General features: G+C 45.9%; 1 protein-coding gene across 1 annotated transcript in view; it reads right to left on the minus strand.

Moving 5' to 3' along the window:
• LOC144253108 (Fanconi anemia group A protein-like) overlaps positions 1 to 23,235 on the minus strand; it is a 68,803-nt gene extending 45,568 nt beyond the window's left edge. Inside the window, exons 1-11 of the mRNA XM_077795012.1 lie at positions 23,157 to 23,235; positions 22,837 to 22,946; positions 22,545 to 22,638; positions 20,485 to 20,618; positions 20,270 to 20,365; positions 18,937 to 19,010; positions 17,869 to 17,981; positions 17,144 to 17,226; positions 16,632 to 16,665; positions 16,105 to 16,175; positions 3,746 to 3,916 (exon numbers count right to left, since the gene is read on the minus strand). Of these exons, the coding sequence (XP_077651138.1) occupies positions 3,746 to 3,916; positions 16,105 to 16,175; positions 16,632 to 16,665; positions 17,144 to 17,226; positions 17,869 to 17,981; positions 18,937 to 19,010; positions 20,270 to 20,365; positions 20,485 to 20,618; positions 22,545 to 22,638; positions 22,837 to 22,946; positions 23,157 to 23,235 (1,059 nt within the window). The remainder of the gene's footprint in view (positions 1 to 3,745; positions 3,917 to 16,104; positions 16,176 to 16,631; positions 16,666 to 17,143; positions 17,227 to 17,868; positions 17,982 to 18,936; positions 19,011 to 20,269; positions 20,366 to 20,484; positions 20,619 to 22,544; positions 22,639 to 22,836; positions 22,947 to 23,156) is intronic.
• Positions 23,236 to 23,578: the final 343 nt, after the last annotated feature.

Here is a 23,578-nt window from a genome sequence, read left to right on the forward strand (position 1 = left end):
TAACCATGACACCGGTTCCAGTCAGTAAGTCAAGAAAGAATAGTCAAGGTATAGGCCAATAGTTTGGGACATTTGTAACTATTATTAAAAGTTAACTAAGCAGAAACAGCTCAAAGCAAAACTCGAACTGAAAGTACAAATGTTTGCTTATGCATAAGCCAAGATACATTCTTCTATTCTAATTGTAACTACGTAATATTTTGTTTCTTTGAATAATGATTCCTGTTTTGTAACCACAAAGTACTGTAAGCCTGCCAAAATGAAAAGTATATATGATCAACTTCACAAGTAAAGATTGGGATCAACACCTTCACTTTGGTGTCTGTGTTGTTTCTCCACCCCCTCTTTCGCCAACTCCTCACCATCAGTTAGTCTCCTGAGACCCCCTGTTGGAGCTGGTCTCCGACATGCAGCACAATTCACAATAGCAAGACTGTGGAACCAACCTAGATGCCCTTCAATAGATGAATGGATAAAAAATATGTGGCATTTATACACAATGGAGTATTACTCTGCATTAAAAAATAACAAAATCATAGAATTTGGAGGGAAATGGATGGCATTAGAGCAGATTATGCTAAGTGAAGCCAGCCAATCCCTAAAAAACAAATGCCAAATATCTTCTTTGATATAAGGAGAGTAACTAAGAACAGAGTAGGGACAAAGAGCATGAGAAGAAGATTAACATTAAACAGGGATGAGAGGTGGGAGGGAAAATGAGAGAGAAGGGAAATTGCATGGAAATGGAAGGAGACCCTCAGGGTTATACAAAATTACATACAAGAGGAAGTGAGGGGAAAGGGGAAAATAATACAAGGGGGAGAAATGAATTACAGTAGAGGGGGTAGAGAGAGAAGAGGGGAGGGGAGGGGAGGGGGGATAGTAGAGGATAGGAAAGGCAGTAGAATACAACAGACACTAGTATGGCAATATGTAAATCAATGGAAGTGTAACTGATGTGATTCTGCAATCTGTATATGGGGTAAAAATGGGAGTTCATAACCCATTTGAATCAAAGTGTGAAATATGATATGTCAAGAACTATGTAATGTTTTGAACAACCAACAATAAAAAAAAAATTTAAAAAAGCAGTCCACAGCAGAGACACCCAAGAAGACCAAACAGGACCCAACATTTCTGAGGCTGGTATGTAAGGTGGGGCTGGTAGGGAGCATTTGTGTGTCCACAGAGCAAACGCTTGCTTTAACCAGCCTCGCCTAGTTTATGAAGGGTGAATCAATATTCCCCCAATTGATCAATAATAGGGGAAAATTTTCTCCCACACCTGCTGCCCCAGACAGTTTAAATAACTGGAAGGACAAAAATATGTTTTAAGGTAAGTAGACGCATAACACAAAGTTTTAGCTTGGGTATTTCCGTTATGCCCACCCTAAAGAATATACCAGAATGGGCTGAGGTTGTGGCTCAAAGATAGAGCACTCGCCTAGCATGCGTGGGGCACTGGGTTTAATCCTCAGCACCACATAAAAATAAAATAAAGATATTGTGTCCACCTACAACTTAAAAAAAAAGAATATACCAAAAAAGACCAGTGTTCCAAATGTCTGCTCACAGGCCACTCTTTCTTCTCTGTTCTCAGTCCAAGAGTGCCAAGGTCCCAGTCCTGAGTCCACCATGGTCAGAGCTCCCAGGAAAGGTGAGGGAGCACTACCAAGGGCCAGTCTGGTCCACATGGGGGGAGCCCCGGAGCAGACAGGCACTCCCTCCCAGTCCAGTCCAGCTCAGGAAAGGAGAGAGAAGCTCCAGACCATGACGTCACACTCCCCCAGGACCCGCAGTCCTCACCCACAGGGCCCCGCCCCTCCTACAAGGGGCTTATCTACAGGACCTGAAATGCTACAGATGGCTTTATTGTGGTGTTTCTGTACCACAGAGTGGTGCTTTTCCTTCTAGTATCTGAATGCATGAAACAGATGAAAGACGGGGAATTCTGAGTTCCTGAGACGAAGGTACAAACAAAAGCCCCATCATAACTCCCCAGGCATGCATCAGGAGCAGGGCAAGCTGTCAAGAGCTGGGTGAGGAAAACACAGCAAGAGCATGTTTCTTAAACAAGAAACAATCCCTTGCTGCATTTTAAAAAATATTATTTTAGTTGTCAATGGACCCTTATTTATTTATATGCAGTACTGAGAACTGAACCCAGGGCCTCACATATGCAGACAAGTGCTCTTCACTGAGCCACAACCCCAGCCCTCATTGCTGTACTATTAATTTTTAAAATTAAACACATTACCTTTGGTTTTTCTAGACTAGGTGCCAGGCACTGGTCAAACACATTCTAAACTTTAACTCATTCAACCTCCCCAAAACCTATAATAATCATTGTTACACTGTTATTTAAATAATAATTCTTTGTATCATAATGTATATTATATATAATCATATAGTACATAATTATATTTTATTAAAATAAATTGTTATTATTATATTTTATTATTAGCTTATTTAATAAGCTGTTATTTAATAATAATTCACACAGAACTTCCACAGATATTATTTCACTCTGTCCTCAGGGAATCCTGCGAGGCAGCTCTCGGGTTTGACATCTGTCTTCTCCAAGGAGCAGATGGCATCCCTCTGTAAATTCAGCTTGCCAAGGACCCGAGCGGTCAGGAAGACAGTGCCCTCTCTAGCTCCTCTGTTGGGGCGAAGGATATGTTTTGTTCTTCTCAAGGGAGGGCAGGTGAACCCGGTGTGTACGTCACCTGGGCAGCAGGGTATTTTCTGAAGCTACATGGTCACATCACTAAACTCAGATCCCCCTGTTAAGGGGAGACAATGAAGAGACACCCCCAAGATAATCAGATTGTCACTAGGAATAAGAAACTGACAGGCAGGGCCACGTGAGGGGATTAGCAGGAACACACACCTGTAGAATTTGGTGGCCTGCCCGAAACACGGTTTCAACAACAGGGAGCAAATGCAGACCCGAGGCCAGAGAATCCCCAAACACATCCCCAGCTCAGGGCATTTTCCTTCTAGACACAAGTGACAGGGATGGAGATCCAGAGCACTTCTGCCACAAGATGGCAGACGTCTGCACAACACAGGGAAGCTGGGACTTCCTCATCCAAAGATACGCTGAGGAAGGCCCAGAACAAAATAACTCGTTTTGATCCCAAACAATTATGGTTCCCAAATGTAGCCATCCCTTGGGATCCATGGGGGACTGGGCCCAGCACTGCCTTCCAATGCACACTGAGGTCCACAGGTGCCCAGGTCCCTCATAGCAAAGGACAGAGTATTTGCATTTAACCTACGCACATCCTCTGAATCCCCTAAATGAACTCCAGATGACCTGCACACCTCCCACAATGTGAGTGCTGTGTGAGTAGTATCACACTGTGTTGTCTAGGGAGTGAGGACAGGAGAGAAGCCTGCACGTGCTCAGTAGAGACAATTAATTTCTCCACTGTTTTTTGAAGTTGGCTGGCTACACCCTCAGATTTAGAGCCCACAGATGTGGAGGGGCACTGTTCACTCTCGACACACACAACAGGGATCCTCCCCCTAAAAAGGGTCATAACTTGCAGACCTGACACCTCCTGAATTCCAGTCTTCTCCACCTCCCTTACCTACGCACACCAAAACAAGTCAGAGACACCCGCACATCAGTAAGAGGGTTCCTAAACTCAAAGTCAACGCAGAAATGGAAAATCATGATAAAAATCAACACCAAAGCCAATGGGAACAGCCACAGAGCGGAGTATGAGGTGCTCACCTCCAAAGCCAACAGCAGGTACAGGGGCGTTAAGGCAGGAGCTTCTCGCAGGTCACAGCTGACACCCAGGGCCGAGAGGATCTCCTGGAGGACTTCGTATCTTCTCATGTTGCTGGATTTCAGCAGGTCGAAGTCTTCTTGGGTAGTTCTGGGAGGTAGTTCTAAGTGCACCTGGACAAAAAGACAACACTTGTTAAATCAAGGCACTTACAGTCTCAGAGAGCTTCTTCAACAGGTTTTCTAAAAGTGTGAATCCCTCTCCTCACCAACAGCAATATAAACTTTGGACCTGAATATCTGAAAAGTAATGGCAATAAAAACAAAAATATTCAAAAGGACCCTTTCATTGTTGTTGTTGTTGGTGGTGGTGTTACTAGGGACTGAACCCAGGGGTGCTCCACCACTGAGCTACTTCCCCAGGCATCTTCAATTTTTATTTTGGTGGCCATCCTGGGGGTTAACATCCTGAGTTGCCCAGGCTGGCCATGAACTTGTGATCCTCCTGCCTCAGCCTCCTGAGTTGCTGAGATCACAGGTGTGTGCTACCACACTGGGCCCTGGAGGGCCTCCTGCACTTGTTGCTACCAGGCTGAGACACTGGGTAGAGTCAACCCTAAGGGGTTATCAAACTCTTTACAGGTTGATTTTTATCACCAGCTGTGTGACCTTGGGCAAGTCACTTTAAGTTGGTTGTAAGCCTAAGTCACCTGCAGTATCCTTGTGCTGAGAGCCTAAATGAGGTGCTACTGAGATCACACAGGGAGGCAGAGGGCCAAGCTGAGAACGTCCACCCTGTCCGTCAGTCCAAACTGGGAAGCAACTCCTGGAGGACAGCATGGGGAGCATCTGCAGGAACTGAAACACAGGGGACCTCCCCCACTGCCCTCCTCGACCTGGTACAATTCTAAGACTCAGAGCCTCACGTGCTTACCCAGACCTGCTGTTCAGAGAAAATCAAATCAGCTCTACCACCAGCCTCTGTCTCGCACACTGGAACTTCCAGCTCCCCTGAGATCAGATTTTAGTTGTGTTTTAAAGCCTAGAGCTTCCAGGATACCAGCAAAGTGACCAGAACTAGTTTGCTTTACTTGGTTTTTGTCCACTGTATGGAGACCTTCTGACCTAAAGATTAGGAAAATAAAAAGCAAGGTGCCAGCCTTTGGGTACCTGCACAACTCTCGATTCCCACCTGAGCTCTGACCAAGCCAAAGACTCTGTCCCAATATATTGTCTACAATGGTCCAGATGCTAACATCGAGGCCACACCTAAAAGGTTTGGGAACACTGTCCAACATGGTCCCCACGCTCCAGTTAGGCATCAGTGGCTGGGGCTTCCCCACAGACTGAGCAGGCCTGTCAGTGGGCAGCAGGGTCCCACCTGTCCTCCAGACAGCCCCGGGCAGGGAGGAGGCAGAAAGCGGGAGCATGGGTGGGATCTGTGTACTCTTGTCTCCTTGCCCCAAGATGGGCCTCTGCTCTCAAGGGGACACAGCCAGGCTGGTGGACAAGCCACACCACAGTGGACACACTTCCTTCAAGTGAGCAGGTGGCCATCCTGGGGGTTAACATGCCAGGAGTTAAAATGAAGGAGAAATAAAACAAGCACAGTTCTGTTCCCGCCAGAGCTCAAAACAAAACACAAAAAAAGGAACTGAAAACCAAGGGAAGAAATTGGGACCAGAAAAGACTAAGAGATATTAACAAGCCCAACCAACCCATCAACCAGTAAATATTTACCATGGGCCAGCTCCTGTGCAAGGATTTGAAGGATAAAGAGAAACAAGTAAAGAGAATTATGATCCAATATGACAAGCAGAGTGTTGTAGATTCACAACTGAGGGACTGTGAGTCAAATATCAGCCCACAGGTGATCAGGGAAGGCTTCCAAGAAGAACCTAACAACTAGTGTAAGAATTGGAGGACAAAAACATTAATTTAATCAGGTGCAGAAGAGGAAATTTCTCACATTTACAGGTTTAAAGCTATTCCAGACACACAGCAACATGTATAGAGGCAGGGGAAATGGAAATCAGAATTTGTTTCCTGAACTGGGAAGAACTCAGACAGAAGCTGTGGAAATACATAAAAGATGGGCTTGGACACTGAGATTGGTAACTGCTTAGATGAAAGAGGAAAAGTAGATCAAGGAATCAGCAATTCCTTGAGGCATGATAATGCTTTTCCCAGATACAGGATGTAAAGGAGAAGGAAAATGAGTTTGATAGTGAAGATAAGTAGGCAAGATATCAATATAGCTGGAAGGGGGAAACTGTTCTGGAGTAACAGCAGTAGCTATTGTCAGCCTTAGGGAGACCTGGGTGTAACCTGACTGATTAGCAGAATGGAATTGCACTCTTGAATTGGCATCTTCCCAAAATTAAGCCTAACTTCCATTGTGTATATATATTTCTCTGATCACTGACCATGTGAAATGCCCAAATATGCCTGAGAATGTCAGCCCCAAATGTACTTAGGAGTTTACTCAAAACTGAATTGGGAAATGGTCTTCCCCAAGAACACTGCTTCTAGTCATAGCAAATCCTACTTCATAGGAGAGATTGGCAGGAAAACATTGACAAAGTCCTAAAACTAAAAGTCCGTCTCCAGGACCCAATTAAAATATAGATTTTTATATAGACCTTCAGCAGTAGGAAAAAATGAATAAGAGCTACCAGTACTTTTAATCAGAACTTAAAATTACAAATATGTTTTTATTAATTAAAACTCACATGTAAAATTGCCTACCAAAGCAAACACAGGATAAAATAACTAACTCATTTGTTCTCATCTGTCCTCTCAGATCCAACAGTCTATTAAAACCCTCAGGGGTAGAAACTCTGGCTTATTTGCTAATCTTGCCCCAGTTTGTAGCATGTAGTATACAGAAGTGCTCAATAAATGTTAAATAAGAAATATATGTTTCTATATAAATTGGGAAGAAATGAAAATCTAAAAGAATATTTAGGAGTCTTGGAGAATCCCAGGCTGAGTCAGTTAAATGCTGTTAATATTGAAGTCAAGATCCTAGGGTAGGTATTAAGTATAAGTTTAGTTACCTCACATATCTGACTACATAACCTAGGAATCCAAAAATGTGTGGTGAGATGTTTGTGGAAGAAGGGATTAAAAGTGAAGATTTCTTTCTTTTAATAATGTCTTGCTATGTAGAAAAATGAGAAATTATACCCCAATGATTCAAATGTTTGAATTGCCAAGATCATTGTAATGTCATGTGTAGCTAATTAAAAAAAATTAAATTGAAAAAAAAGGGCTGGGGCTGGGGCTCAGCGGTAGTGCACTTGGCTAGCAAGTGTGAGGCACTAGGTTCGATCCTCAGTACCACATATAAATAAATAAACAAAGGTCTATCAACAACTTAAATTATATATATAAACTAAAGTGGAGAGCTGGGGTTGTGGCTCAGAGGTAAAGCGCTCGTGTAGCATGCATGAGGCGGCACTGGGTTCGATCCTCAGCTCCACATAAAGTAAAATAAAGACCTTGTGTCCACCTATAAGTAAAAAATAAATTTTAAAAAAATGAAAGTCGAGTACTACAATGCTCAAGTGTGAGCTCAGAATTTTATATCTACCTAAATTATCATTCCAGTACAAAGGACACAGTTTTAAAAATGCAAACAAACAAAAACCAAAAAGGCTAATGAACCATACAAACCCCAAGCCCCAAGACTATAAACATCCCTCTCCAGAAATTTGCTGGATAGTGAAGTACAACTATGGAGAAATGACCGGAAAAACAATGTCAAATAACCAATTTGAGGATTAACTCCATTTAATTGTAAGAATAATTGTTCACAGTAGAGGATTAATATATAATGGCTAATACAGAGTGAAATTACACATAAACAACAACAACAAAAGGGTCTACCATCCAAATCCAAGACAGGATGCAGGCAAACTTCAGGCACACAGGGTGAGAGGAGAGTCCAGCACAAATGAAGGGGACAGCCTGGGTGATCAGACATGGGTAGCAAGGGCTCAGCTGGAAGGCACCTTGGGCAGATCACCTGTACCACAGCAGCATCCAACAGGCTTGGGCTTCAGGCTCATCCGGAGGAGGACCCCATAGCGGGAGGCCAGGAGTGTTTAATGTTGGGGAGTCCTCCTGGGGTAGTAGCCGGAGAAGCAGAGAATGTTACTTTTCATTTGTTACTTCTTGGTATTACTTGAATTTTCTTAGCAATACATTGTATTCTTCCTTCTCTTTCTTCTTCAGTACTGGGATGAAACTTGGGGTCTCCTGCATGCTAGCTTTACCACCAAGCCACACCCCAGCCCTTATTTTTTTATTTACAAAACTACTGTAAAAATTTTTGAGAGATGTGAAACATATGGTCAGACTAACATTTTTTAATGTACCTTTTTTAAATGAACAAAATTTTCACATTTCCCTGATTATTATTAAAGAAGGGAATTTCTGCCCTTTTACCCCTTACTTCAAGTGATGGGGCCTCTGCTCCTTTCCCAAAGATAATTTGGGTTCTAGGGTAACTGTCTGGAACAATACTTTGTGATGAAACAAAAAAAAGGGCCCTTTTTTATTTTGGATGACATCATTCCTGGCATGTGAGTCAAACTGTTAAGTGTGAATAAGAACATCATCAAGGGGAGGAGAGGGGAGGTGGCATCGGAGGGTGCGGTGGACACAGCAGACTTGCCAGAGCACAGCTGGTGTGGCCTTGAAGTTACGTAGAGGCAAATTCTACCTGCACATCAATAACCAGGGTCAGGGCTGGGGATGTGGCTCAAGCGGTAGCGCACTCGCCTGGCATGCGTGCGGCCCGGGTTCGATCCTCAGCACCACATACCAACAAAGATGTTGTGTCCGCCGAGAACTAAAAAAATAAATATTAAAAAAATTCTCTCTCTCTCTCTCTCTCTCTCTCCTCTCTCACTCTCTCTTTAAAAAAAAATAACCAGGGTCAGGACAGTTTGATGAAGTACAGATTCTAATTAAGAGCCAGAGGACCACAGCCTCACCACCTTCTCAGCCCAAGTTCAAACTTGAGTAAGGATTGCAACGAAGGTGGCTGGAGACTGCTCCCTCACACTGTGCACAGGCATGGACTCCAGTCAGGCAGTTACCAAGGAGAAAACTGGTAGAGACTACCCAAGGATGTTAATCAACTGGTGGTTTACATCCTCCAGTAAATAAAGTAAAAAGTCTTGTTCTGTGCTCTGTATTATTGCCTTGAACTTGGAAATTAATCCAACCTATAAATTCTGACGTGAGGCCAAATAAAATGGGTTGGAATGAAAAAAAAAAAACTTTAACCGTTCTAGTTGGTTCTGGCTGGTCATTATATCCTAGAACCAGAGCTTTTTTTTTTTTTTTTTTTTTTTTTTTTTGGTAGCACAGATGGAACCCAGGACACTCTACTGCTGAGCTAAACCCCAGTCCTTTTTTGAGATAGGGTCTCAATAAATTGTGAGGGTCTCACCAAGCTGTGGAGGCTGGCCTTGAAACTTCCAATCCTCTTGCCTCAGCCTCCCAGTCACTGGGATTAGAGGTGGACACCACCAGGTTCTAGCACAGATGGAACCCAGGACACTCTACTGCTGAGCTAAACCCCAGTCCTTTTTTGAGATAGGGTCTCAATAAATTGTGAGGGTCTCACCAAGCTGTGGAGGCTGGCCTTGAAACTTCCAATCCTCTTGCCTCAGCCTCCCAGTCACTGGGATTAAAGGTGGACACCACCAGGTCATACTGAACCTGTACTTTTCAAAGTGACCACTAGGCCAGAGGCCTAAGCAGGCATCTATGTGAATAGTCACTTTGGGATCTTGGAGTGCAGCAAGGGACTGGCTATCCTCACTTCAAACAGACCAGCTCTGGTTCATCAGTATGAGCTGTTTTGATGTGCATTATGTTCATAAAAATTGACATTAGAATTATTTGTAAGATTTCATTTTATGTTTCATTATTTCAATTTTTTTCTGCTCAACTTTTACCCTAAATAATATTCATTTTCTTGAGCTATTCAGGGAGAAACATTCATTTGTAATTTATAGGATGAAAATATATTTTCAATGGCCTTGAGAAAGAAGCCATTTCTCTTGAACCTGGAATTTTTTTCTGCATATAAGAGAATAAACAGTCTCCTCACTGCAGACAATAAGAAAGCAAGGCAGTCTCCCCAGAGTTGCTCACCATGAAAATGTGTCCAGAAAACCTTATGTGCATGGGAACCAGATGGCACCTGGAATGAGGACTCTTCCTTCCACACAAGTGTTTACAACAAACCATTGTTAACATCTTTGTATGAAAACATGACAGGACATACTAATGAGAAGCTTTTACTTGATGTTTTATTTGTAGAAAAGTTTCAGTTTTGCCATATTTATATTTTAAAGTGCAAATATGAGAAGAAATGAGATTCTCCAAAATGTGGCCTGGGAACAGCTGATCTAGAAAGCTCTGGAGAGAAGGATCTGCATCCACAGGCCTGGCAGGCACTGCACTCTGTGTAGTGAAGGCTCTGAGCAGCCCTGCTACAACCGAAAGGACCCCAGGTATACCCCCACCAGAGAGAAGAGGGCCAGGCACAGTCATCCACCACCACCACGAGCAGAATCCAGACCTGGTCTGTGGCAGGTCCAGGCACTGACTGACCTCCCTAAGCCCTGGACACCCAAACAGGGCAAAGTTGATTTGAGCTTGGCCTGCTGCTGTCAGCTGCTGATTTGTTGATGCTCCTCTCAAACAGCCTGGCCTCGTGCACTCACTGGGAAGGGAAGCAGGTGACCCATAGCTGCTGGCTACCATGGCAGTCTGCTTTCTGAACAGAGGCTGATGCCTACAAAAGTAACTAAGGGAAATGGGGGCTACAGCATGTCTAGGAAGAGGTGCATGCAGATAAAACAACTACCCGAGGAAAAGCAGGAAGAGGTGAAGAGCTACAAACCCTTCAGGTGTAGCTGAAATGAAAATGGAGAGGAAATGGAAACCCAGCTTCTCTGTCCAACTTTTGGGAACCTTCCTTGCTAAGAGGTCAGCCATTGAGTTTGGGGAGAAAACTTCAGAGACGGGAGCTGAGGTGTGACATTGAGTGATGGGTGTCAGAGGGACTACCTCAGCCTAGTAGGATTCATAATGGGAAGGGAGAAGGCAGCATTTTTTGGTGGGGGAAGGAGGGCAGCGGGAAAGTACAACAGCTATGAACTTGCTCAAATAGGCTGGGCAATGGGGCCACCTACAAGGAAAATCAGTGTTCACTGGAGTGGAAGATGAACATGGGCAGACCAACTGGGCCACCAAGTGGGGAAGGAGCCTGTGAGGGGGGAGAACAGGACAAAAGAGGTGCCATCTCCCCAAACCTGCTGAACTGAGTGTCCAGCCTGTGAGTGGCCCAGTAGGGCCATCAGCACTGGAGAGAGACAGCGTGGGGTGGAAGATGAGGACAGAAGGATTCAGGCCACAGGGAGGGCCCGACTGGTGACACAGCAGAATCCAGGAGGACAGGGCAGAAAGAGCAGCCCACCAGGTCAGGAGCTTGTGGCATGCTGAGACTTGTCCAGCCGCTGTGTCTGGAAGCAGAAACACCCTGTTGTGGTGGAGCCAGCTCAGGCCAGCATGAGATCTGCTGCAATTAATGGAGAACTACAGGGACAGTTTTATTGCATCCCAGTTTCCAAGCAGGCTAGGATAATTCTGCAAATCCCCCTCATGCATTATATAAGGGTTAGATTATGATTTAGGAGACAAGCCTTTTCAGGAATATTAGTTTATCAGTGAAAAAAGACCCACTTATAATTCATTTACTGAGAACTCAGTAGGACAAATAAAATAATTAGGCTTTTTTTTTAAAATAGCACTTCAGCTTTGCAATTGTTCTTCATAATAATGAGCTGTTATGTACAGAGTTTCCACTCTTTATTTTTTTAAATAAGAAATTACATGCAAGCCAAGTATGACAAAATGCAGATCTAGAGGTTTCTGTGGTTATAGTAATCGGCCCACAGTACATAAATCCCCTGTCACTGGAACCTGGCTGCACTAGGAATAAATCTCTTATTTATGCATTTCACAACCATAATATTTAACAGTGTCATTTTCATGAGTACATGTGCCAGATTTAAGAATGTAAAACATTCTGAATTTATAAAAACAAATGAATTATATTTACATTACAGAAAGATTTACTGCAGGGTTCTTGTAACCAATAAGCTCCTCTAGTGCATTGAAGATGTAATTTCTAATGCATCTTAGTCAAACTTTTTGATCAAGAACATATTACTATACCATGCAAAGTATATAGCAACACCGAAATCACACTCAGCTTTGGGGGTGAAAAATGCTACAATATCTGTGTTCACTGACTCTCCTTCCTCCAAGTCCATGGTGGACGAGTATCTGACAATATGCAAATTGTCTAACAAGTACTTACTATGCCATCTGTGGGGTATACGAATGTGATTAAGGCATGGCACCCAAGAACAGTTCTTGTAGGTCGAACTGTCTCTGTGAGGCATGAGAAATGGAATAATATAACCACCCACCAACTGAGCCACCATTATGAGTCAGAATCCATGACTCTTGAAACATTAATTGAATCCTTCAACCTTTGAGTAGGTGCCATTTCCATCCCATAGATAAGAATGAAGATCCAGAGAAGGCACATGACTCCTGGACTTGGAAATAAGAAGACACAGTTCAAATGTCTGCTCTTACCAGGGCCCAGGGCATGTCACTGAACACTCCTGGCTTCTATCTTCTCAACACATAGTAGGGCATCAGCACCTCCACAGAGCAATGGGAAGGATTAAAGCACTCAATGCATGGTCTCATAAGACAGTATTAGTTCAGTAACTTTTGCTAGAGATATGAAATTAGGGAATTTTTATCATATTCCTGACTGTCTCATCCCAAACATGGTGCTTTGGAAAGAGGTTAAGTTTTAGACTCAGTGGGAAGGACCTGAAGCAAAAAGGTGGCATGACAATAATGTTGGAAGTCTGAGGAAGGGTCTGTGTTCACCTTGGGCCCAAAGAGCTGGGAGGAAGACCCTGGGGAATCCAACTTTGGGAAACTATTATTTTCTATTCCTGAATGAGAAAACATATTTATAAGATTTCTGAAATCTCTCCTCCCATGTTTATTTTAATCATTCCCTTAAAAATGACTATTCTAGAGCAAATACAAGTAATGTGGGGCTCAATAGTTGCTTTGGAGCTAAGTCAAAATAGGAATAAGTCTTACCAACATCTGTCTAGAACTGACACCTAGAATATTATTTAGAATTACAAAGCAAACCCATAATGCACCTATAAGAAGAGTTCCCCCTCTCTGATTAATGCATTGGAAAAAAATATTAGTCTTAGAAATTTTGTTCAAATGTTTTAACTTCAAATCATCATTTAACAGTTTTTCAGCACTGAGACTGCCAGGCCTAGTAATACAAATATTAAAATATATATGCATTTTAATTGGGTAGACTCCGAAGAGACAGCAGAAGGCAATCAGTGCAATCGTGAAGGTATACACCATGGATGTTTGTAACTACTGGTTACAGTGAATTATGGTAAACAGTCCCATATTACTGTCTTTCCCTGGCCATTAGACTTGACATTCCTATTCTCCATCAAAATCTCATTTTCTTATTAGACCTACAGTTTCCATAATTCTCTCATAAGACTTTCTCAGGGCTGGGGTTGTGGCTCAGGGTTAGGGTTTAGGGTTTAGGGTTTAGGGTTTAGGGTTAGGGTTAGGATTAGGGTTACTCAGAGCATTAAGCTGCACCCTCAGGTCTCAGGGCCCAAGTTCCTGTAGAGGACAGAGCCATGAATCCATCAGGGCCCAGGGAGCTGCCCCAGAGTGCACAGGGGCCAAGGTGCTGGGCCCACCTTTCAGTACAGGGCTGTGAGTGAGAACCTGGGTCAGGGTGTGGCTGAGGAACCTCTTCAGCGCATCCGCAGAAACCCTACCACACGGGAGAGCCTGGAACACACCAAGCCTGAGCAAAGCAGAGGGAGACTCTCAGGAGGAAAGGCTGCCCCTTCAGGCCCAGTCCTCGCAGCATGGGTCTCGCAGGCATTCCTTTCTTTATCCTTAAAAGCGCTTTCTTGGTCAGGCCATGAAGCTGCAGGGGTTTTTGTTTTTTCTTTCTTCTTTTGATACAAGGAATAGAAACCAGGGGTGCTCTACCACTGACTACACCCCCCAGTCCTTTTTATTTTTCATTTTATGACAGGATCTAAGTTGCCCAGGTTGGTCTTGAACTTGCATCCTCTTGCCTCAACCTCCCGAGTCCCTACAATCACAGGTATGGCCACTGCACCTGGCCAGCTCTAGGCTTTGAGTGGGATCCAAGGAAAATGGTCTTATCAAGACAGAAATGAAGCAGTGAGGAGCCGAGAGTGCAGAGGCAGGCTGGAGGCGAGAACCAGATAAGGAGGATGGGCCATAACTGAGCAGAAATGGGCAGCCAGGAGGCCTCAGCCACCAGGAGCAGACCAGGGCATAGCACCCGGCATGTGCGGTGGCTGTGGCAGCTGTGCTCTTGTTAGAGCCAATGACTCCGAGAGAACAGGGAAGGAGCATGGGGCAGATGTCCCTAGGCTGGGGTCCGCCTGCCACTCTGCAAGACTCCCCAACATGGGTAAGGCACCCACAGCCATGGCAATGAGGGGGCAAGAACCAAGGGGCCAGCAGTTAAGTCCTACCCCTGCCAGCCTTCTCCACAGAGCACACTGCAGCCGGGCCAGCAGGAGCCTGGCCATTCCCATGAGAGAATGTCTGAACTTAAAGTACTACAGCCAAACACAGACATGAGAAGAAACAGCACAGCAAGCCACCCGACTCAGGAAGCTTGTCTCAGAGATCTGGCCCAACAGGCCGTCTGGGCCGGACCTGCCAGCCTAGCTCAGTGGGGAGCCTACCTGAGGTGCACAGACAGGGCCTCATTACAGGGTCACAGAGAGTGTCCTCACAAGAAGCCAGACCTGCTGGCCCTCAAACTCCAGCTTAGACCCAGAACTGTGAGAAAATGTCTGCTAAGCCACACAGTCCACTATATTTTGCTCTGGCAACTTGGGCAGACTAACACACACACATACGCACACACACATATACACACACACAAATAACGTGGTGCACTCCTAATTTTGTACCCAAAAGGACTTAACATCAGCATATTATAGCAACATGGCCTCATCAATGTTCATAGCAACTCAATTCACAATGGCTAAGCTATGTCATCAACCTAGGTGCCCTTTATGAATGCATAAAGAAAATGTGGCACATATACACAATAGAATTACTCAGCCATAAAGAATGAGATTATGGCATTTGCCAGGAAATGGATGGAATGTATCATGTTAAGTGAAATAAGCCAAACCCAAAAATTAAAGGCAGAATGTTCTCTCTGATATGCAGATGCTGACTCACAATGGGGGTGGTGGAGGGGGTGGAGGTTCACTGGATTGGACAGGAGAGTGAGGGGAAGGGAAGGGGATGGGAAAGACAGTAGGATGAATTGAACATAACCTCCCAGTGTTCTTATGTGAGTACACATAGTATGTCAAAGTACACTCTACCATCACATGTAACTCAATAACAAAATGGTGTTTTAACCACTGCAACAGAAACACTGAGTCATTCAGCACATCAAGCCCCTTGTAAGAGATAAAAATCAAGAGGAAAACAATTAAAAGACTGAGAAGAGGGCTAGGGATGTGGCTCAAGTGGTAGCATGCTCGCCTGGCATGCATGTGGCCCGGGGTTCGATCCTCAGCACCACATACAAACAAAGATGTTGTGTCCACCAAAAACTAAACAATAAATATTAAAAAATTCTCTCTCTCTCTCTCTCTAAAAAAAAAAAAAAAGACTGAGAAGACCTGGAAATATGGGGGCCTCTACCTGTCCTCTTGGGATTCCACCCTCAAGGCCCTGACCCACTGTGCACTGAAGCACATCCTTACCCCCACCTCCCACGCTCAACTCTGTGAGTCTACGGAGCCCTGGAAAGAGAAGGCCACCCTGACCAAGCCTGACAACGGCAGATCTGAGCAGGACCCAGAGAGCAGTGTGGGGCTGGCCACACGGGAGGACCAACAGCAGCAGCATGTTCTGGGAAGCTCTGTGGTAGGGTCTGAGAGCAAAGAGAGGAGGAAGCCATGGGGCTCAGCTCACGTCAGGAGGCCCCATTTCCTGAGGGACTCCAGAAGCAGGAGTACGGGGTGTGTTTCCTACTGGCTCTCAGAAGATGAAGGAGAGAGTGGTGCCCTGGACCAGGGGTTGCTACACTAGACGGGTTTCAATACCATGGGAAGGCCTCCACTGAAAGGCTTCTGCCCCTGGCCTCCCTATGAGCATGGACCCTTCCCCAAATTGCCCACATACCAGCAGTTCACCACCCTATGATCGGAGGACTCCTCCTGAAGGCCGGCAGCCAAAGTGTCAAGTGCCACTGACAACACAGGGCAGAAGCAGCACTCAGCAGGCACTAACAGTCTGTCAGCACCCACCCTCAAGTGCTCTGGGAAAAGGGGTCAATTTCTGAGTCTCAGGCCTCTGAAGGCCCTTAAATCCCATGGCACTAGGTCCAGCCAGCCAGTTACCTACCCTGAGGACACCGAGGCCTGCCAGCTTTTTGTTTTCTTTTGTGGTTCTGGGGATGGAATCCAGGGCCTGGCACAAGCTAGAAGTGCTCTGCCACTGAACTGGGTCCCCAGATCCTCACAACAAGCAGGCTGCTGATGCTGCAGTGAGCTGCACCACTGTGCAGCCCTGGAGCTGACTGTGCAGCCACACTGAACGGGGCTCTGCAGCAGCACGCCGGCCAGCTACTGCCAGGGCAAGGCCGGAAAGCTGGGAAGGCTCCTGAGCAGCCACGTGTTCCCAGCTGCAGGGGCCACTGACTTACATGAGAGCATGCTCTGCAGCACCTCAGCAGCCACCTGTCAGAACAGAGCACAGGGATGTCACTCGGCAGTGTCTGGGCAGTCACGCACTCGCACTAGACACACCTGTCACCTCTACAAAGAAGAGCACCTCCAAAATTCCTTCACAAACCTAGAAATCCCCCAATGCTGCCCACCATGACACCCAGGCATGTCCCCGCAAGGTCTAGGCCGGGACCCACAGCCCCCGCTCTGGCTGCACCCCCTCCCCTCCTGTGCTGCCAGGATAGACCTGTGCTGCTGTGAAGACCCCTGCCCTGGAGACCTCTGGAAACTCAGGACACCCTCAGTGGTCACTTCGCAGAAAATGATTTCCTTACGCAAAACTTACAAGTGTGGACACAGAACAAATGGCAGCCACTAGCCCAGGAGTTCCAAAAGGAGCCAAGACCTGGTGGGGCCTGCTCCTCAGGCCCCAGCCCACTGCTGCTAGGAGGCTGAGTCGGGAAGCTCCCTGCTCTGCTGTCCCTCCTACCTGGGACATTGTTCCAGTCTCCTCCACTCTTCTCAGATCCGAGTTTTCCTGAAATCCCTGTGAAACCAACAGCTCCACAAAATCTGGAAAACCACAAACCAAAGTATTTACACACATATGGTCTCCAAGCAGCTGTGACTCACACAGATCCCTAGGGCCACCCAGCCCCATTCCTATCAACATACACGCACTCGCCAAGCCAGACTTACCCTCACTCTATTTTGGAAGTACTTAGCATACATCAAATTTATATTAAGGGCTTTTTCTCTTAATGCAAAGAAGTAGATCTCAAGGGATGGCTCATGGATGGTCCCCCCACAGCAAATACAGGACATGCAGCTCATCCCACCAGGAAGGAGCTTTTTGCAAGGGAGGATTCCAGGCAATGCAGGCAACCAAGGCTCACAGAGCAGACAGAGCTGGCCACTAATGGAAAATGCAGCCTCTGCCAAACCCCTCCAACTGCTGAGGCTAAAAGCAAATTCAGGACACCAGGAACTTGCTGGGCCCCACGCTCACAGGCATGGCGGATGCTCAGCTTCCCACTGGCCGTGGGAACTTTTTTTAAATATTTACTTTTTACTTTCAGTTGGACATTATATCTTTATTTTATTTTTATGTGGTGCTGAGGATCAAACCCATGGCCTCATGTATGTCAGGCACTCTACCACTGAGCCACAACCCCAGCGCCCCCAAGGTACTTTTCTCAGGAACTATGAACATACCAGAGAGCACAGCCCTAGTGATGTCCAGGTATGGGCAGGAGGTGTCTATCTGCTGGCACAGGAGGCGCAGGTTCCTGAAGAGCCACGCCACCACCGCCCGCATGTCAGGATGGCTGGGGATACAGCACACAGTGGATCTGGGTCTGCCTGACCCCATGGCTGCCTCCCCTTACTTGGCAATTTTCTGCAACCCTCACTCCACTGTGAAGCCTAGTCTTTCTGCTCCAAAAGTCCATGGACCAGCTACAGGGTTCTGCCTGGCTGCAAATGACCCAGAAACAATCAATTTCAAATGGTTCACTTATCTGCACTGAACACTGTAGGGATCAGGGATGGGACACATACGGGACATGTGCAGCTCCTTTGCACATACTCTCTGTATGTCTTTGTTTCCTACTTCACTGGTTTCTGCTATAACCCTTATTACTTTCTCCCTCCATCTGGCTTAACTTGCTCTTCTCTTTCTAGTCTCTGAGGTTAAGCCTAGATTGATAACATTCTTTTTTGAAATATAGGCTTTTACAAATATGGATTGCCCTCTAAACATTTCCTTAGCTGTGTTCCACAGATTCTGGAAGACTATTTTCATTTCCACTCATCTCAAGGTATATTAGGTGCACACTAAACTTCATGTAGTGGAGTTTACTACCCTTGTATAGCTTCTGGCTCTGTCACGTTTAGGCTTCCCACTTCAAGATCACGAAAGTCCTCCCAGGGCTGGCTTTTATGTATTGACATTTTCCTCTTTAATTCATCTAGAGGTTTTGTTTAGTTTTGCATACAGAACCCAGGAACTCACAGGTTCCAGGCAGCTCGAGGACACTGAGCAACCCCATAGCCCAGGCTTTTTTTGAAATAAGAAAAAGATATGACCTTTTTTAATCAGTGTGAGCCACTGTCACACCACCATTTGGATTCAGGTGGTGTGGAAAAAAATCACACATGATTTCAATAACAACTAATGTTCTCGTTAAACAATGAGGCATTTGCTTCTCCAGGTGCTTTTGGAAGTAAATAATTCATACTAAACAGCAATGTCAAAGCAACATGGATTCACTAGTGCACTACCTTTCCAGTGGCTCTTGTAGGCTCACGACACTTTGCACATGAAGACGCCATACAGCTTCAAGCAAAAGAGAGTTCTGAGGAAAATGAGTGTTATGAGTCTGTGCCTGTGTCCCAGCGTAGGCTGACTTCATGCCCACTGAAACATGGCCTGAGGCCTCACTTTGGGCTCACGTTCCTACCCCCCTTCAGGCTCTTCTGCTGTCCTGGGGCTTCTCTCCGTTCCCACAGTCTAACCTGCTGCCTGTCAGGCTCTCGCAAGCCACCCCAACCTGGCTCCATGCAGCCAACACAGCAACCCAGTGGTTAAATGCCCCTGGGTTCTAATCCCTAGTACTCCAACTCTTCTGTAGATGCCTTTACTGGCTCCTCATCGCTTTGGGGACAAAGTCAAACTCTTATGCATGGCATAGGCCTTTCCTCATGAGCCTCCCCCAGGGAAGCCCCCCTGGACTGGCCAGGCATTCACACCATTCCACTGGACCCTGCTCAGACCATGCTGATCTTGTCCCCCACCACCTGCTATCCCCTCCCCTCCCCCAACCTCCAGGCAACTTTCAGCTGCCAAGAAGCCTTTCCTCACACCTTCTCTGCACAATTGTGAAGATGACACAATGCAATTTTCATGTGCATGTCATTGCCTTGTCCTAAATTAGATGCAATGAGCACAGGGATCATAAGCAGGATAAAAGGATGGAAGTTACCACTTTTATACACTTGCTCAGGCAGTTAGCACAAAATGGTAACTGAGCACTTTCAAAACTTCAAAAAAATCTGTAAACTGCCAGGTGCAGTGGTACACACCTGTAATCCTAGCGGTTAGGGAGACTGAGGCAGCAGGGTTTGAAGCTTGAGGCCAGGCTCATCAACTTAGCAAGGCCCTCAGCAACTTAGCAAGACCCTGTCTCAAGATAAAAAATAAAAAGGACAATGGATGTGACTCAGTAGTTAAATGTTCCTAGGTTCTAATCCCTGGTACCAAAAACCAAAACGAAAAATATCTGTAAACCTACAGAGTTTGAATTATTCAAAAAAATACTTTCAGTATATTTAAATACTCTACTACTACACTGAAAAAGACTTCATGATAATATACCCAAGAAGGCAGACCACCCTGTTTCTGGGATGCACTGTATTCTAATAAAGATTGCCAACAATGGGCAGACACTGGCAAAAGGACTGAGGCTCTTCCTTCCCAGCACAGGAGCATCTGATGAACTTTTATTTCATTATCATTAAACAACATATTCAACTGAATCCCCAAGAAAACCCAGGGTTCTGGCTCCAACCAAATCAACAGAGCACTGCTGGACAAGACCAGAGTTGGGGTTGTTACCTGTGCTTTCCATACTTCTTGGCAGAAGGAGAGGCGGGAGAACATGCTGTGTGCCAGAAGATACTGAGCAATCTCAAGCAAGAAAGACAGTTTCTTCTGAAAGGACAATAGATCTTTTTTGAAGACAGGCAGACTACCTAAACTACAGCAGTGTGCTATTTCCACACAAACTCATGAGCAACAACATGTGACATTTAGGGGAACTGGCATCTCACTCTTTGCTCGGTGATGAGCAGCACGGGATGGCTAGGCTCCTCACAAACCATCTTCATACTGCAGGCAACTGTCCTTGCCGACAGTTTCCCCACAGGAACCCCCACCTTCAAGGCCTGATCCTGAAAAGCAGAGCCTTAAAGACAAAACAAAAAACAAAACTTTTCCTGAAAACATCAGCAATTTGAGTTAAAATATCTTTTTAAGCCACAGCACACAGAAAACTGTCTTCAAAAGGGGGGAAAATGTAAAGGGAAAAACATGATACACAAAATAAGACACTTTCATGGACCAAGCAGCTCTACTACAATGAGAGGTAATTTCTGAACCCAGAGCTGTGCACACGCACAGGCAAGCAGGATGAGCAGATATGCTGACAGCTACAGAAAGAGCTCTATCTCCACCGTTCAGCCAGCACCACCGAATGAGAACCCCAGCAGGCTCTTTCAACTACTCTTCTCCTTTCTCTTCTTTTATTCCCCGTGCTGGGGATGGAACCCATGGCCGTCCATGCTAGGTAAGTGCCCAGCCACTAAGCGTTCATGGGTGCAGCAGTTTGTCTTCCTGATTACTTCAGCATCCAGATGACCTGTAGGATGGAAGCATCCCATCGCCTTTATAGGTAGGGGCTTCCCAATGCTCTGCCACACACACCTGGTGGAAGCAAGGGCCACAGGTGGAGTCAGTCTGCAGGGCTAACAGAAGGAACCCCAATGCTGACTCTCAGGCAGCCACCAGGCTACTCCTGAGCAACCAGTCTCTAGTCTACCTTCCTTGAAGTGAGAAACGCTGTGCACCCTGGAAATAGGTAACACCTACAAGCAGTCACTTCCTTAGCTTCAAAAACTAATTTATGAGAAGAAATAGAAAGTTCTAGTACATGATCATTATCTTCAAGATTCTGAAAGCACATATTTATGAAGTGAGCAAATGCGATGGTTTTAGAGGCTTCAGTAGAGTATTAGAAATCAACTATTTGTTGCCATGGAAAAATTTATTTTTATTTAAAATGCATTTATCTTATTTACTTATTTAATTTTTAAAGCATGGTAGCCATCTCTTCAGCAAAAAACAAATTTAGGGGCTGGGGTTGTAGCTCAGCAGTAGACCACTTGCCTAGCACGTGTGAGGCCCAGGGTTCGATCCTCAGCACCACATAAAAATAAATAAATAAAATAAAGATACTGTGCACACTAAAAAATAAATATTAAAAAAAAAAGAAAAGAAAAAGAAATTTAAAAACTAATGGATGGGAGCTGGGGTTATGGCTCAACGGTAGAGTGCTCGCCTCGCATGTGCAAGGCCCTGGATTTGATCCTCAGCACCAGATAAATAAATAAATAAATAAATAAATAAATAAATAAATAAATAAATAAATAAATAAAAATAAAGTTATAAAAAACAACAACTACTACTACTAATGGGTGGAGGGTCCATACTTCTGTGATTAAGGATAAACAGCACAAGATCTCATGCCTTATCCAAAGTCCTTACAAGAATGTACAACCATGCCTGGCCCCTGGACTTGTGACTCATCATCTGTGAGATTCAAAACCAGTTATGGCAGTGAAAATCAGGATCATTTCCCAATGGCACACAGCATCAGAGATTCTGCCAGACCTATTATCTAAGGTTACCTTTATACTTCTTAAGAACAAATTAGTGATTCAGTTAATTCCACTATTTGCAAAAATAGCTGTCATGTAAAAAACTATGAAGGACAAGAAGAAATCTAACACATTTTTTGTTATCTCCTCCAGAGCCTTCCCTATCTCACTATCCCAAATTGGGAGGAAAGTGGCCACCTAGAAACACACTTACCCTCCTCCTTCCTCCCTGACACACACCTAGAAACACACTGCCTTCCTGCCTGCTCCCGGCACAACAACCTCTGCTTGTGCACCTCTGTGGATGAGCAGCACACACTGCGGTCTTTCATAAATCAGCTTGGTTCCTACCCAAGTCAGTCAATTTCTAAACACAGCAGCAAAACAAGCCCACACCAAATCATAAAATAACAAATCCTCTAACTCCATGAATTAAGAATCCAAGTGTAACTCACCTATGAAGGAACAAGAACCATCCGTGGAGGCCTTGTCACTGTCACAATCAATCAATCTGTCGAGGCACAATTTTTCACAGAGTGGATCTTCCACCTAGAATCAAAGCAGGGCGTGCACCACTGTCAAAACCCAGAGGCTCCTACCGGGCCGGCCTGAGACTTTTAAAGTGGAACTGACTGACCGCAGCCTGGGGAGAGTCGTTAACCCACTCCTCAACCGCGCTCTCCACCGAGATGCCCCGCTCTCCTCCCCAGGCAGCTGGGAGCCAAGGCCACACCGACTTCCTCTCACCTCAAGCAGAAGGTCACTCAGGCTCTGGTGGCGTCTCAGGAGTTGCACCGCCGAGTTCTTCAGTTTCTGTCCCCTTTCAGGATTATATTTTTGCCTCTTGACTCTTCCCGCTAAGGAAAAGGAGAAAATCAGTTTCCAGACGTCGACCCAGCGAGCTCCTGCCCCGGCCCAGGGGACGCAAGGCGTACCGCCCGCGAGGTGGCCGGGGGCCCAGCGGGCGGAGGGCCGGGCCGCCGGGACCCTTCAGGCCGGAGCCGGCCAGCCGCGGTGGGGAAGCGCCCAGGGAAGGGGCTCGGGCCGGCGGAGGTCCGCCCACCTACCCAGCAGCTCGGCCCAGGACCTCCGGCGGCGTAGCGGATCGGAACCCGCGGCTGCTCCCGGAGGCGGCGAGCCCGCCATGGTGAGCGCCAGGACGTCGAGGCGCTAGCTCTCCGAGCCCGCGCTGCCTGCCTTCTCATTGGCTGCGCCCGGTTCGCGTGTTTCGGGGCTGAAGTCCCCAGGCCACACCCCACGAAGGCGGAAACCTGGGGCAGCGGCCATCTTGGCAGTGGCATCAGAAAAAAGGCGCTGGCGGCCATCTGGGTGGTGGCAGGAGCGTCGAGCGCTCACGCCACGAGAGAAAAGTTACCCGGGGTTGGAAGCTGGAAGGGGCAATGGGCGGTGCGGATTGATAGTGGCATCCTGCCAGGAAACAGCGACTTCCCTAATGCGTCTTTCCTGACGAAAAGGACCCAGAGCTGAT

Source organism: Urocitellus parryii, unplaced genomic scaffold, assembly GCF_045843805.1.
Source record: "Urocitellus parryii isolate mUroPar1 unplaced genomic scaffold, mUroPar1.hap1 Scaffold_95, whole genome shotgun sequence".
NCBI classification, from domain to species: Eukaryota; Metazoa; Chordata; class Mammalia; order Rodentia; family Sciuridae; genus Urocitellus; species Urocitellus parryii.